We start from the raw sequence: 15,806 nt of genomic DNA, 5'->3' as shown, positions 1-15,806 counted from the left end.
CAAGGTAAGTTTTGGGCCCCTCACAAGGTGTGCAGGCAGTGTGTCGAGAGTTTACGATGTGGACGAAGGGAACACGTGATCAGTTGCCATTTGGTATACCTGTGGTTTGGCGAGGGCCCAGCGATCATTCAAGTGACTGTTACTTTTGTATAACGAAAACATCAGGATATAACAAGAAAAATAAGTGTAAACTAGAGCATCCTAGTCTACCATCAGCTAGACACCCAGTGCCTCATTCAGCTTAAATCCCAGTGCCAGTTTTCACTGAACTACCCTCTTTCGAAAAACAGGAGTGTGGTGAAGAACTAAGTGACAGCGACAATGAAGATTTTGAACTTGAAGATGACTCAGTTCATCAGGGATTTGATCAGCATGAGTTGCATGATTTGGCACGAGATTTGGGACTATCCCAAAAGGATTCACAACTCCTAGCATCACGACTATATGAGGAAAAACTTGCTTGAAAAGGAGTGAAGGCATCCTACTTTCGATCAAGAGAAAGTGCATTTCTGCAGTACTTTCGAAGTGACAGTGGCTTTGTGTATTGCCATGACATACATGGTTTAATGGAGGAACTAGGAATTCCAATCTATAACGCAACTGAATGGTGACTGTTCATTAATAGGTCAAAGCGGAGCTTGAAGTGTGTTCTCCTCCACAATGGCAATTTATTTGGCGCAGTCCCAACTGGCCATTCAGTTTGTTTTCGTGAAGAATATGAAGACATATGGAGAGTCATTGATCTGTTGCAATATCACAAGCACAATTGGATCATCTGTGTTGACCTTAAAATGGTCTGCTTCCTTCTTGGTCAGCAACGCGGATACACCAAGTATCTCTGTTTTCTGTGTATGTGGGAAAGCAGAGCTCGTGAGAGGCATTGGGTGAAGTCGAATTGGCCTCCAAGATCTGGCCTCAAACCTGGTGATCCAGACATTCTACATGAGCCACTTGTTGACAGAAAGAACATCGTATTCCTACCACTGCACATAAAACTCGGTCTCATGAAGCAATTTGTGAAAGCTTTGCCAACTGCAGGAGATTGTTTCAAGTATCTCATTTTGGCATTTCCTAGCCTGTCATTTGAAAAGATAAAATACCTTAATATGTATGTTTGGTAGCAGAACTTTACTACTTGTACACAATTTGACCTACAATATATATAACAATATATAGCCTTTATATAAATAAAATAACTTTAAATAAACAGTCTATTCAGGTAATTTTTTCTTTATTTTCCTTTGTGTGTATATTTTGTATGATTTTTGGGACAAAGGAAGGGTATCCTGTACCTTAAAAAGTTGACGTGATAGAGAAGAACTGGGGTCATTTTTGGATTCAGATGCCAAGTTAGTCAAAAACAAGTGTCAGATCTAACTCAACGAAAATTGTGTTCCCCAGTGTAATGTATCCAAAATCAAACATGTAATTTTTTTTAAAAGCCATTGTCAGAACCACAGTTTGATTTGCGACAAAGAGGACAGACTGTGAATGGCCAGATAGAGGAAACCACAGAGAACAACCTGAGCAAGTGTTTAGGGACAGTTCCAGAAAACTACAAGCAGCCCCGCCAAGTGGGCAGTAATCGCAGGATCGGACTCAGGCAGCAGACACACCAGCACAGGCTGGGGGTTCACAGCGCGATTCCAGGATCCAGGAGAAGGGACAAGTGAGACATTGATACGGCTTTGATTTAACACTTAAGTGGCAGCTGAGGACGTGCAGGAGCACAAAGGCACTTTCAACGCCTCTCAGATCCTACTAGGACATCGAGACGGAAGGCTTGTCCACCACGGGGCGATGTGTACCTGTTGGAACCATTCACCGCTACTGTGTGTCGCCGACTGTAAATATGACAGTATAAGTTACAGCAGACGTGAACAGGTCTCTTGGTGAATGAACGGGAAATGCCTATTCCAGTGTATGTGAGGGGAAACCGCGCACACACACATACCTAAAACTCCTTAAGTTCAAACATGGAACCACATGGTCATCAGCCATCCTTTGACCGAGGACCAAGTCCCTTCCTTGGGGATGCAGCCCTGTTCCTTTCAGTTACTGGTTAAGAATACAGCGGGAACTTCGGTAGCACAGAATCTTTCCTGCCTTTTACGGATTTTTGTTTTACCCCAAACTCTCTTCGTCATTCACAACTAATCCGGCAGGGACTTATGATTCATCTTTGAGTCCATCCAAAGCATTCAAATTACATTTAAAGCAAATAACTATTTTTAGGTCATCAGTCATCAGTTTACTTGAATTAAATTGAATTAAATTACATCATTGCGATAGCAAGTAAATTTGGCATGAACACTGATGAAAACAGACATGCGTGTAGACTGAAGTGTCTACACAAGCATCCCCAGGCCACTGGACACAGAAGCAGACTCAGGGCACCGGGCAGCGCGGAGCACGGCAGAGCCCCAGCTCCACCCAGGACACGCTGCTGACCCGCACGTGGTGCCGGGTGCTGAGGTCCTGGGGGCGGGGCCCCGGTGGAGAGAGGCATCTGCAGAAACAGCCGGTGACCCCACAGAGGGGCTGAAATGAGAAAGGGCACCAAGTCAGGGCAGAGCCGCAAGGCTGAAGGGCAGGAAGCTGAAGGAGGAAAAAATGAACGAAAAGGGCAAAAGACAATTATCTATTTTCATATTGTTTGAGGCACTCCTCCATTTTTTTTTTTTTTTTTTTTTTTTTGGTGCCAAATTATCCTCTTAAGGGAAATAAATTTAAGAAGAGAACCTTTCTTTCCCTTTTTACCCAGGGCCTGACATCACTGAGTTACGTATTCAGTCTTCCCTCTAATCCTCTTGAGAACGTGCAGGCCAAGGCTGGGAGGCCCTGACACAGCAAAAGCAACCTCTTAGCTCTTCAGCTGGAAATTAAAATAGCCAGAGATCAGCACCACTGACTCCTGAAAGGTACTAGTATAACATGGTTCAATACCTAAATAAATCCAAAGACTGTAGGAACAGGGAGTAAAAAGGAAACGAAAATCAATAAATGATACCAGTTCATAAAAAGAGCTAAAGGCAGTCAAGTTAAATAAATTTTTAGTGTGGAATTTTAAGAGAAGCAGAAAAATTAAAATAGAAAGCTAACTGGTTTATCTTTCCTAAAACAGGAAGACCCTCTATTACACGTGTCTGTCTGCCAGTCTAATTTCAAGCAGCTTCTAGTACATTATGTCCATCCGCCCTCCTTGGAATAAAACCTCCCAAGGGACTAGATCTGCAATACGAACAGATTCCTCACATTGAGCATGAACATGCAAAAGAATTGATACTGGGATTTTGTCTCAAAAAGAAATACACAAAAAGGTGTTTGTCACGCATTATTTATAACAAAAAGTGGGGGGAAATGTACAGTAACAGCTTGATAAATTATGGCACATGATTATATTACAACACTTACCGTCACTTAAAATCGGGGGCATATAAAAGATTTAAGAAAAATAGGAAAATATTAACGAAACAAGTGGAAAATGTAGAAAAAGTTGCATACATGATTTAATAGCAACTGTGAGGAAAACAAATGCATGTGTATTTACAAAAGCCTAAGGAAATACAGTGAATGTCAACAGCGATTAGTCCTGGGTGCGAGAACGGGAGGCAGTTTTTCTTCTCAATCCTCTTTTTATTCCCTTTTCCGCAAGAGGAATTATTTTTAAAATTGGAAAAACAAAAAAGGAAGGAAGGAAGAAAAAGAATGAAACGGGGGACTGGCAAATAGAAGGAAATCATTTCCAGGAAGGCAAATCTGCAACTGCACAAGTCATTCCAGTCGATCAATTTGAACAATTCTCGCAACTCCCGAAGTCATACACATTCAGTCAAAGAGGTTTTCGGTATCTTCTGAGAAGTATTTATATGTTTTACTCGTGAAAATTAAGTGCACCTGGTCTCCAAGCAAGTCCACAACATTAAAGAAAATGCAGCAGCCTCTCCGCCCCTGGAAGCTGGTCACCCAACACGCCACCTTCCCTTCCAGGTGGGAAACGACACACACAGGCAGAGTGGCCGCCACTGACGCAGGGTGACGAGGCTTCCGTCACCCGAGCACGCCACCAGAAAGAACAGCGGACCTTGCACACACGTATGTGATGACAACTACCGTCACCATCCAATGTAAGAAACGCACCGGGATTTTAAAATGCGAAGATGAAAAGAACGCACGTCTCAGAAGAGAGAACGCGCGGACCGCCGAGCCCGTGGGACGCGCGCGCCCTGCCACCCACAGGCCAGCCTTCGCAGCGGGCGCCCCCGGGGAGGGACGCTGCCCCGGCCCCCGCGCCCGGGCTTCAGCCCCGTCCGCCCGAATGCGAGGCCTCCAGCAGGCACGAGCTGTATGACGCTGGGCCAGTCATTAATCGTTCCGTTTCCCCGCTTTTCATCTATCAAATGGTGAAAACAAAAACACCACCTACGTCTAGGAATGCTGTTAGAATTAACTGAACTAGTAATTATGAAACACTTATTTACAAAACGCACCTGGAACATAGTAAGCAAAGTATTTTGCAGTAAAGAATCACACAATCAACTTACTTTCAAATGGTAAAAAAAAAAAAAGCACGCGTGTACCGGTGTAAGCGTACAAACACACATCACACATCTGTGCACGTACACGTGGCGGGGAAGACGGGACGGCACACACGGCAGGAGGCGAAGCTCCGGGAAGGCCGTGCCGAACCAGCACGCTCTGCGGCGCCTTTATTCCTGCAACCTTCCTAAGAGCCTGAAAATATTTCTGAGTACTTGAGTAAGAAGAGAGTCTGCAATTCAACTATGACTTACAACACAATAGTACAGAACTGAGCCCTCTGGTGTTATTACCTGAGAACACTAGCGGGGAGCCCTGGGCTGGGGGCGGCAATGCCCCAGTTCCCGAAAGAGAGCCGGGCTAACAAAACCACGCAGCCACCGCCCGCGCAGGGAACTAGCACAGCTGCCGGCCAGACTCCCGTCTGAAACCGGCCGGCCCTGCTAAGCCGACAAAGGACCCAGCAAAGCCTCGGGAATGACTTCATGTGATTTCATCTGAGTCACAGCATTACAAATACTTAGCATCTCTAGATTCTTCTTAAGAGTCTGTACCCAAAAGTATAAAACTTTTTACCATTCTCATGGTTTTCCCTTGTGAGGGGGAGTGGTGCAGCCACAGGGGAGCAGGATACGGGACCTGGAATAAAGACAGAGCAGAAGCTTCCCTTCTAGGGGTCGCACCCCAAATCTTTAACTGAAACTCGCGGCCACAGCCCACGTGACCCCACGGTAACACCAGAGGCGCACGCGCCCCCCAGGTTGTCCGTTTTCCTCAGTTACCCGAACTGATGGGAAGAAAAGTAAAAAGCAGGACAAAGTCAATGAATGATAACAAAGGAGGAAGAGATGAACCGAAAAATAGAAGGTCCTTATTGTCCCAAGTCCCGCTCTGTTTACAGTTCCTGGCCCAACACGGTGGCCATCAGGACTTGAAAACTTCTCCTACCTTGGAATCGAAAGGAGCGCAGCCAGTGTAAATTAAAAATTTCTGATTTTCTTCCTTTCCTTGGTCCCCTAAGAAAATTATTGATGAAAAGAACAAACACCTTATTGGGGAATTGGTAAAAAAAAGGAAACAAAGAAGAAAGAAGGAAAACACACATTTTTCTCCTGAGTTTGTGATAATGCCCTTTCCCCTCTCTTCAATCCTTCACCATAATTTGGTTTGAAAAATACGTTCAGATGTTTGCCTAGGCAAGCATGCAGTAAGCAGCAAACACCTAAAAGAATCACTGTGCAAATGAAGTTAAATGTGGGGAGCTCCCAGGCACAAAAGCCAGTATGATGTCACCTACCGAAAGCTACGAGCTCATCATCACCACCTCATTCTCATTGTCATGGGTTTAGGCCAAGAGGGCCCTCCTCTGTGTTTCAAGCACGAAGGCCATGGATCTCTTTCAGGACAATGAAGATCTGTTTGTCATCATTTTGTTTTTCAAAATTCTCAGGGAAGAAAATTCTCAACCTCAGTAATCTGTTTCAGTATTTTAAAACTCCAGGTAATGTTCTCTACGATCTGCTCACATTAATTTTAAGTCAATGTTTTTCCTTAGGTAGCATTTAGCTCACTAAGGGCTAATATCCGTCACAACACCGAGGACAACTACTGGGAACAGAGGATGAAATGTGTCACTGACTGAAAGATTAAAAGCTATTCCTGACATGGGACTTAATCAGGTCCTGTCTATACGGAACATTTCCCCATCTCTCGCCCTCCTTCTTCTCCACCTCAACCCTGGGTGGACAAGTGTCTCCTTTATGTGAACACACCTATGTAGGCACCGAGCACGTGGCCTGGCGGCTGCCCCCTCTAACACACCCATGCGGACAAGTTCACTAGCTTGGGCCTTTGGGTTGAAGAAGCAAAGACTTTCACTCAGAAGACCCAGTAAGTGACATGACAATTCAGCGAGGCACTTAGAAAAACGAGGGCAGACGTACTAGCCATGCAGGGCCAGGCTCCGGAGGAGCCCCGGCTGTCCAGGAAGGAGAGGACACCCGGGCCAGGCGAAGCACTCACGGACAGCAGACCATCACTGCAGCACCGGCAGTGGCTCTCACAAGATGTCCCCCTGTCCCCTCAGCAGCAGGAGGCCCTGATCTGTATTTTCACCCGCTGTTCGCTCTCTGCTCCTGCCCCCTCCCATCTCACCGCTCTGTCACCGTGTATCTTTGGATTCACAGACCCCTTTGAAAACCAGGTGAAGGAAATGCACAGACCCTACCCTCCAGAAAAAGGTGCATGTGTACAGAAGTGGGCGTCCACGTCAAACCTGATGACCCCGTGTCAGCAAGCCCCACCCTAACTCGGAGCTTTCGGTACTGTTTTCTGGGTGGCTCTGTCTCTCAGCACCCCAACTGACAACGGAGTCTCTCTCTGGTCTCAATCTAAACTTCCTTAAAGGAGAATCGGATTGGTTTGGTCACCACTATTCAGCAGGCAAACTTTAATGTTGAACTTTGAGATACTAATCGACCCTAGACTGACCTCCTTTGGGTCAGGCACGCATACTCAGTCCAATTAACGTAAGGTGACAGGGTCACATGGCACTAAACATGGTGACCTAAACTCAAAGGCTGCATTAAATTATAAATTATGGAGTCATGGAGAAGCGGGGAAGGAGGAGAGGGGAGGGGGAGCTAGTTGCGTTAGGGAGGGGGAGCACAATCACTTTAGGGTGAGGAGGCTGGTCAATTTCGCTTTGCCGTGGCAATTCCAGGGTGGGGAAGCCAAGACTATAAAACCAGTTTCCTTTGTCTACTTGGCACGCACATTCTCCTGACTGAGGGTGCGCCCGGCTCTGTAGACTCGTGAATAAAGGCCTCGCTTTACTGCTCAAAAAAAAAAAATTATAAATTATGTATATTATATAAATATATATGACTACCTAATGGCCAAAGGGACAGCAATAAAAGGATGGTAAAGTAGGGTGTGCCCTGGCCGGTGTGGCTTAGTTGGTTGGAGCATTGTCCTGTAAACCAAAAGGTCATGGGTTCAATTCCCAGTCAGGGCACATGGCTGGGTTGTAGGTTCAATTCCTGGTCAGGGAGCATATGAGAGGCAACCGACTGATGTTTCTCTCTCACATTGATGTTTCTCTTCCTGTCTCTCTCCCTCCCTTCCCTTGGCTCTAAAATCAAAAAGCATGTCTTTGGGTGAAGATAAAACAGAAAACGGTAGGTAAGACGCACCATGGAGTCTTAAACTGAAATTGTGTTTTACGAGAGTGAATTAACCTGGCAGAGACAATGAAAGGAAGCGTATCCTGATGGGCAAGGGTACGTCCAAAGGCAGACAGAAGAGGCAGGAGGAACAGGGGACCCCTGAAGGCCAAGCACCGGAATCTGCACTTAGCAGAGCTGCGTCAGACACCACAGGGTTTCTAGCAAAACGGCTCCCCCTGCGGTGAATCCCCTCGACAGTTCTGTGGTGGCGACTGGACCTGGGAGGGAGGTCAGGATGAGGATGACCAGGAAGGCCCTTCAGCCGTGGACACCGGCTTCCTCTGCCTCTCAGCGCTGTCATTTTCAACTGCCTGCTGCGTTTCCAAGATAATTATGCGACTCCAGGGGGCTTCCCTTTGGCTGATGCCACAGACGCAGACAATGAGGCTCCGCAAGTGTCAATGATAAAAACCTCAGTTGCCTTATTTTCACAGAATGAAGACGTGAGGGGCAAGAGAACACGGACAGACACGAGAAGAAAAGAAGGTCTGAGCTGTGATGGAGAGTCCCGGGAGAGGTGAGGCTGGGAATGGCTTCACCCTGACGTCCCCACCGAGGCAGGGTAACGGGTGGGAACACAACGAACACCCACGCCCACGTGCTTCTCCACAGCAGCCACGGCACAGGGAGAGCCAAACACCTGTCCCAGCCAAGCTGAAAGGGAGCACAGCCTCCCGTCCTGAAACACGCAAGCCCGTACCGTGCCCACTGTACTAAAAAGATGAACTGAATTCAGCTGCTAGGGTAAGAGTAATTCAGTTCCCTTGGTTATTATGAAGCTGTGCAGTTTCTTCTTATTTCTACGAAGCAAGGAAAACAGAATGATTTATAAATACGCAAGACAGACTCTACCGTGCACATGGAACTAGAAAAATAAGCATCCCACGTTGGAAATTTTAACCTCATTTGCTGTGGCTGCTCCCTCAAGAGGCCTCAAGATCTGCTGGACAGACCCCAGTGTACAAAACACTAAATTACCTTTTAGGTTGACATGAAGGCCACACATAAGCCTCCCCAAGAAAATTTAAGACAGCCGTGCAGTCATCAGTGAGTTTATGGCTGCACTGGGCCATGAATCAGACACGAGACCTTCTCTCTGGCGTGTCATACAGGACACTTTATTTCGACGTTGTTATGGTGCACCTAAAATTAATCTTTCTGACTATTCCTTCGTGACAGCAGTAGTCACGTTACCCACGGTCACTCGGCAACTGTGAAGCCCTACAGACTTCAACGGCCAAGTGGGTAAACAGAGTTTCTCAAACCTCGGCACTAGTGACATTCTGAGCCAGAGAATTCTTTGCCGTCAATTAACTTTCTGGGCACTGGGGGCAGTGACAGATAAGACATGGTTTGCTCAAGGAACTGACGAGCAGGGACCACGTCTGCGCCTCTGGTCTTGGCACCTGGCGTGGTGTTTCACCCCAAGTGGGCCCTCCATACACACTGACCGATCACGTACCCCGACAAACAGCGACAGCTCAGGAGAGCTACGGAGAGAGCACTCAGGGGGGACACGGTTCACGGAAACAGAGGCTGCCTCCGGACTCCGCTGCAGGGAGCGGGGAGGTGGGCCGACGGGAGGGGGGCGGCGGACGGCTTCCCGGAGGGACCGGCGCACGGGCCTGCTCTGGAAAGGAAGCCGTGAGCTGCACTTGCCGACACACGTGAGTGGCCTTTCCCACGCGGGACACATGCAGAAAGGGAGGTTCGAGAGGATACAGAGCAGTGGGAGCAGTCAGAGGAAAGCTGTGGGAAAGAGAAAAGCAGCCTTTCTTCTCCGGTAGGTCAGGACAGCCTTCAAACACTAGTGTTTTTCAAAAGCTCCAAAGATGATCCAAGTTTTGCAAAGGTTAGGAAGGAATCCTGTGCTATACCAGGCTCTCTAGTTCACTGTGCAGGAAGAAATGAGAAGAATGGGAAAAAATAAGGACCAGGATTATATATGCTTTTAATCCCCAGTTATTATTTACCTTTAATTAACATGCACACATTTTAGAATGCTCCAAAATTAGAAGTTATATATACCTCATCATAAAACTGATAAACAGAACCAGTTATATGCATCTCAATTCTTCAAACTCTCATTCATGCTGCTAAAAATAAAATGTGAGTTAATGCAAACTCTGGGCAAATTAACCATACTGAACTCCAATTTTCTAATCTGTGCGGAGAAGCTGAGAACACAAGACTGTAAGGAACTGCTTTTGACTCTGATGTGGCAAAATTTGACATATGACAATTTTAAAGGCAAGAATTTGTGATGAGCGTTGAATTTTTTTAACCTCCCACTGCCAGAAGGAGGCCTCAAAATTCCCTTACTGAAATTATTCTGTGGTCATTTTTTCTCCTGACTGTGCCCAAGTCTGGACATTTACCGTCGGGAAAATCCATGCTGCAGTGTTCTGTCCTGTGCTGTGGGTAGCTGATGAGGTCATCTGTGTTTCTTTCAGAGCAGCAGGAGCAAAGTCACTACCACGTGCACCCAAAGGCATCACCCTGAGCTGCAAGACTGTGGTAAAATAACATTTGCTAATCTGGTCAGAAAACTGAAAACCCTGGGGGCCTGGGAATTCCAGGAGCACGCGATTTCGCAGACGCAGCTCTGTAAACTCCGATGTTCCTCGTAGGGGCTTTTGTAACAGTCACGCCAAGGACTTTTTAGGCGAGCGCCTGCAGAATGCCAGGGGTGCCGTTAGACCGCAGTCAGGCTGAGACGCTGAGTGTAAGAAGGATTAATCACAGACAAGCCGGCCCTGTGTTTCTCTTCTGACATCTCTGGACCCCTTCTGCTGTTCCAACTACCTGACGTCGGGCCACGTCGGGACCCCAAGGCCGACGGCCTGCGGTCACTGTCCGCCCTGGCCCCAGACGAGGCTGGGTAGGTCACTCAGTCACAACACCGCCGGCAGATCGCAGAGGGGCCCTGCAGAAGCACTCCGAGACAACGTGGAGATGAAAGTGTGAAAAAATTATACCCAACTCTGTTTCTATCTTTGCCAATTTTCCTTTCAAAGGAAACTGAGCATCTCTGGAACGCACGGGAAGGGGTCAAGATAGAGCATATAAATTAAGCTTTAGATGCGAATAGTAAACATTTAGAAAACATAAAAATTAATTTTAAAAAAAGGTTTAGAAAAAATCAAAATATATTTAAAACAAAAGCTCAAATTTAAAAGTACACATAGTGATGATATATAAATCCATACCAACAGCTCCGTTTACAAGAACGCTGGTTGCTAGGCAGAACGAGAGAAAACAAAAAACTGAGCGAGGTGTCCCCGCTCTGCAGTGCCACGTGCTCGGGAAGCAACTGCTCCCGTCACAAATCAGAGCGTCCGGATTCCATTCCCTCGGGAGTGACCGGCTGAGGCACAGACAGGAGGCACGGCCCTGACAAATGACAGGAGTGATGTGGCCTAGGAGCCTCTCGGGAGGGTTTTCCTGGATCTTAAAAAGAGACACAGACCACTGCACACACTGGAACAGCCGCTGTCAAGCAGAACCAGGAAACACGAGTGTTGGTGAGGATGTGGGGACATGAGAGCCTGGGTGCACTGCTGGTCGGAATGTAAAATCGGACAGCCTCTACGGAAAACAGCATGGTGGTTCCCCAAAAATGTGAAAATAAGGTCACCATACAATCCAGCGACCGCATGTCGGGGTGAACATGCAGAAGAACTGAAAGCGGGGGCTTGAACAGGTCCTTGTGCACCCCCGTTTGCAGCAGCATCCCTCACAAGAGCCGGAAGGCGGAAGCAGCCCCCGCCCCCCAGCAGATGGCGGCATAAAGCGTGGCGCACACGTGCAGAACAGCGCTCCGCCTGGAGACAGAGAGCTCTGCTGCTGCAACACGGATGAGCCCTGGGGACGCCATGCTAAGGGAAATGGGCAAACCAGTCACACAGGGACTGCTGCTGTGTGACGCCTCTGACGTGAGGCACGAGACCAGTCAGAGTCACAGGCAGAGAGCAGAACGGTGGGTGCGGGGGGCTGGGAAACGAGGAGCCATTTGTAAATGGGTACCGAGTTCCAGTTCGGCACGATAAGAAGAGTTCTGGAAACGGGTTCATCAACACCTGTGAACCAGTGACAGTGGCACATTTTATTATCTTTTTCCACAGTTAAAAATAACGTTTTAAAAAAGAGACTGAGGAGAGGACACTGTTTCCTGGTCTTGGCCAGGACCGATGGCTGCGATGCCAGCATGGGCAGCAGCCACCTGAGACCTGGGGGAGGCGCACAGCAGAGGGCGGGCGTCGCTGCGGACGGCGGTCAGAAAGCCACACGCTCCCTCCCGCTTCAGAAGGGGAACCACTCCAAGGAGACACTGTCCTGAGTTGAAAATATACTTTCCATTAATTTCAGCCAATTCCTGAGTCCCACGTTGACACTGGTTTATGCTAAAACAGTGCCAAATCCCATTACAGTGGCCGGGGAGTGTTATAGCAATGAATGCAAGCAACGATAACACGGCATGTCAAGACCATTTCCTTTCATTAATGACTGTTTTCTAGCTCCCATTACACTTCTTTGTAACCATCCTGTGCCTTACATCTAAGACTGTGGCCACCGATAAAACATACCTATGTAACGTGTATGTAAATCAATCTTTATTTAACACAGAGACACACACACGACAGGAAAACCAGAATAATACAGCAGCAATGCCTCTGGGGAGCATGATATTCAAGGACAGAACTGCTACAACCATGAGGACTCTGAGGAGGCTCCCCATCAGCAAGAGAAACAAAATGAAACTTTGTCGTCACGTGAAGAAATGTACAGTCAGGGTATAAAACAAAATGCCTTACAAAGGCGAGCGTCGGAAGCCCAACGGGCACATCTCAGGGTCCGCCTGCGCGCACAAATGCAGTGCCTGCCAAAATTCCCTCACGCTGAGCCACTGGGAGCTTCTCCCAGCGGTGCAGCTCAATCAGGCCACGAGTCTGCACAGCTCAACACAAGGGGATTTCCGTCTACATGGAAACCACGATCTAGCAATTTCTATCCCGCACCGTGGGTTTTAGTCATCCACTGCTGAGTAACTGAGCACCCCAGAACCTGGTGGCTTAAGCAGTAACAGCCTGTAACTCCTCGTGACTCTGTGGGCTGGCTGCAGCTCAGCTACGGGGCTCTCTGTGCTCCCTTGGGCTCAACCACGCAGCTGCGTTCAGCTAGGGGCCGGGCTGGCGCTGCAACCCCCAAGATGGCTTCAGGCCTCCCAGGTGGCCTCTCCCCAACAGGGTAACTGGACTTTTACATGACGGCTGGCCCCACAGTACAGGAAGCGAAAGCTGCCAGCTGTCCTAAGGTCCGGGCCTCATGTCCCAGACAGTCACGTCCATGGTAACCTGTTAGTCAGTGCAACCCCCAAGGCCGGGCCAGCCCAGGGCGGGGCAGCAGTCTGTCTCTGGTGGGTGAACAGCATGCACACGCAGGTGAGTGGGGTGAGATGGCCACCCTTGGAAATTGTCACACCACGGTCCTCCCCACACGTGATGAGAGATTCATCATTTCAGCAGGCCTTCAGAATGGCTCATTACTCAATAAATCAAGAGTGGGAAAGGCCTGCTCCGGTGTGTATCTCAGACCTGCTGTTAAATACATTAATTGCTCTACATCATACAGTAAGTTATTTTACTGTGCAGGTCGTAACTTAGCGTGTCTAAATCTACACGAGAAAATCTAAATGAAACACTGCTCCAGTCTGAGGTGCAGGTCAGTGTCCCCAGATGCCCCTTCAGGCGCTGTATGACGAGCACCTGCAGCCCCCCACCCCCACCCCGGCCGGCTGTACTGTTCACTCGGGCAGAGCCCGCCATCTACACCGCGTGACCGGCACTCCCGGTGTCTAACACGCGCCAGGCTGAGAAAGGAAGGCTCCTTCTTAGCTATTAAAAATTATCGCTATTTAAAAATATATTCCTTCTTTCTTTAATACCAGATAGAAAACTCTTGTAGATTTTTCCATGTGTATTTTACAATGGCAAAAACAAAAAACAAAAAAAAACCACGTCATTATCAATTCTTGAACAGTTATGCTCTAAGAAAGACAAAACTTTAACTCTTATTATAGTTATATGCTAAATTTACCCTCATTCAGACTTAAAAATGAGAGATTTTATAATAGTGTGCAATTCATTTTCTGGGAATTAACTTTTATTGGTCTCTAGTTCTAGACCTTCAACTTATAATGAGAAATATTCATGGTTAGACCAACATCTGTCTAACAACCATGAACGGCACATTTTCTGATTGAAAATTCCATTTTTATAAGCAATTGTGCTATTCCTTTGTACCTGAGGATTCTCAGATACTTAAAGTATAAGAAAATATCATGAACTGCAATAAAATTATACTGACTCGCCAGTTACCTAAAATGACTTATCTTCAATCATTATGCAATAAAAATAAATTCCTTAAACTAACAATATAAAAATTAAAATCAGTATGTTCTTAAGGACCCAAAAGTGTTCAAACAACCATGCCAGGAAAATGCTAGCTTTGCAACATTAATTTAGTATTCAAATATTTTATCATTATTATCTCACAAATCTACAAAATCACTAACTATACTACAAATTTTCAGAACTGTCTCTCCGAAGAAGACAGAATGTAAACACAATGGGCTGCAATCTAATTTTAAAGGTTTAATAATGTATCCAAATTCCCAACAGAGACTAACCTTTGGGACTTGAAAGTGAGAAATTAGGAATCCTGAAATTCTAAGTTATTCTCAAAACAGTTCTAATATTCTTCATGTTCTTTACTCATTAATATGGATATCTTAAAAATTAGTTAAGTAAAAAAATCAAGTTTAGTAGCATTCAAGAAGAACTAGCCTATAAAGAATATTGAAACACTGTAAAATGCCAGCAAAATTACTAGGTACTATTTCCAATAACCTAACGTTTGAATCTCTTAGCATGCTAGTAGCAACAGGAAAGCCAAGGTGAAGTTAACAATTTATAAACTTACTTTGCTTCCAAAACTTATTTCTTGGAGCATCACTCATATACTCTGCACATAAGCAGATTAATATTTTCACACTGCTGTTCACATTGCTAATAGGGGACAGCTACAAACAAGACCAGCTGACCAAGTGACTCCACACACCTGTCGTCGTCCTAAAAATGTGGACTTTTCCCTTATTTTGGACTTTATGTTGGTGAATTCCATCAAACCAGTAACATGGCTATGGTGATTATTCAGCTTTAATTCTTGTGGCAGAATTATAACACTTTCCTCCAACATCCTGAATTCTGAACTGATTTTCCTTAGGATTCAGTTGAAAACACATGTAAATTAACCAGATTAGCTCGGATTTCTATATGTTCAGTTACTTTCTGCACATTAACCTATATTAACAAATAGTAAGTGCCTATGTGCCAGCGCTCTTCAAGGCAATTAACAAGCTAGATTCTATAAAAAGTTTAAGACATTTAAAAATAATTCATGATTTACTTTAGAAATGTATAAGCAAGTTAAACTATCATGATGAGAAACCATGAAAGCACTAATTTTCATCACGTGACTCGACAGCAGACACACATGTGAAACCAACTTTACCTTATATTTCATCTTGGGACAGGAATGGATGTAGAAACCCATATAATAATAGCTGAGTTGAGGTGTTTTTTCATGAAGTTGCTTAGTGAAAGCAATTTCTCTGCCAGAAGAAGAACAAAGATGAAGACAGTTAAATCTAGTTCCAATAGCCAAAAGTACTACGCAATGTGATGACAAATATTTGATATAACGTGATAGTAAGCTATCAAAAAAAAACACTGTTAGATGATTTTTACTAAAAGGACACCAAAGAAACTTCAAATTATTTTGAGCAAATGCATCTAAGTTTAGGTTTTACACTTTCTTGGGCACAGACAGTAGTTAACCTGAAATTCAAATAGCATAAAATTCAGGAGAGCTATTTAAGAAGGTTTGTTTTCATTCATTAGGCAGATACGCAGCCGGCCCAATGCTTCACCCTCCAGTGGGGCTCACGTTACACTTACGTAAAATCCAGCCTCCCCGCCA

At 46.0% G+C, this 15,806-nt stretch overlaps 1 protein-coding gene across 8 annotated transcripts in view; it reads right to left on the bottom strand.

Annotated features, from left to right (window-relative positions):
* ATE1 (arginyltransferase 1) overlaps positions 1 to 15,806 on the bottom strand; it is a 121,727-nt gene that overhangs the window by 53,075 nt on the left and 52,846 nt on the right. For all 8 annotated transcript variants that reach the window (XM_090278744.1, XM_090278747.1, XM_090278746.1 and 5 more), the window contains one exon: positions 15,339 to 15,438. In XM_090278744.1, the coding sequence (XP_090134870.1) occupies positions 15,339 to 15,438 (100 nt within the window). The remainder of the gene's footprint in view (positions 1 to 15,338; positions 15,439 to 15,806) is intronic.

Source organism: Furipterus horrens, unplaced genomic scaffold, assembly GCF_987537825.1.
Source record: "Furipterus horrens unplaced genomic scaffold, mFurHor1.1.pri manual_scaffold_5, whole genome shotgun sequence".
In the NCBI taxonomy this organism is placed as follows: Eukaryota; Metazoa; Chordata; class Mammalia; order Chiroptera; family Furipteridae; genus Furipterus; species Furipterus horrens.
This window is presented reverse-complemented; position numbering and strand designations above follow the sequence as displayed.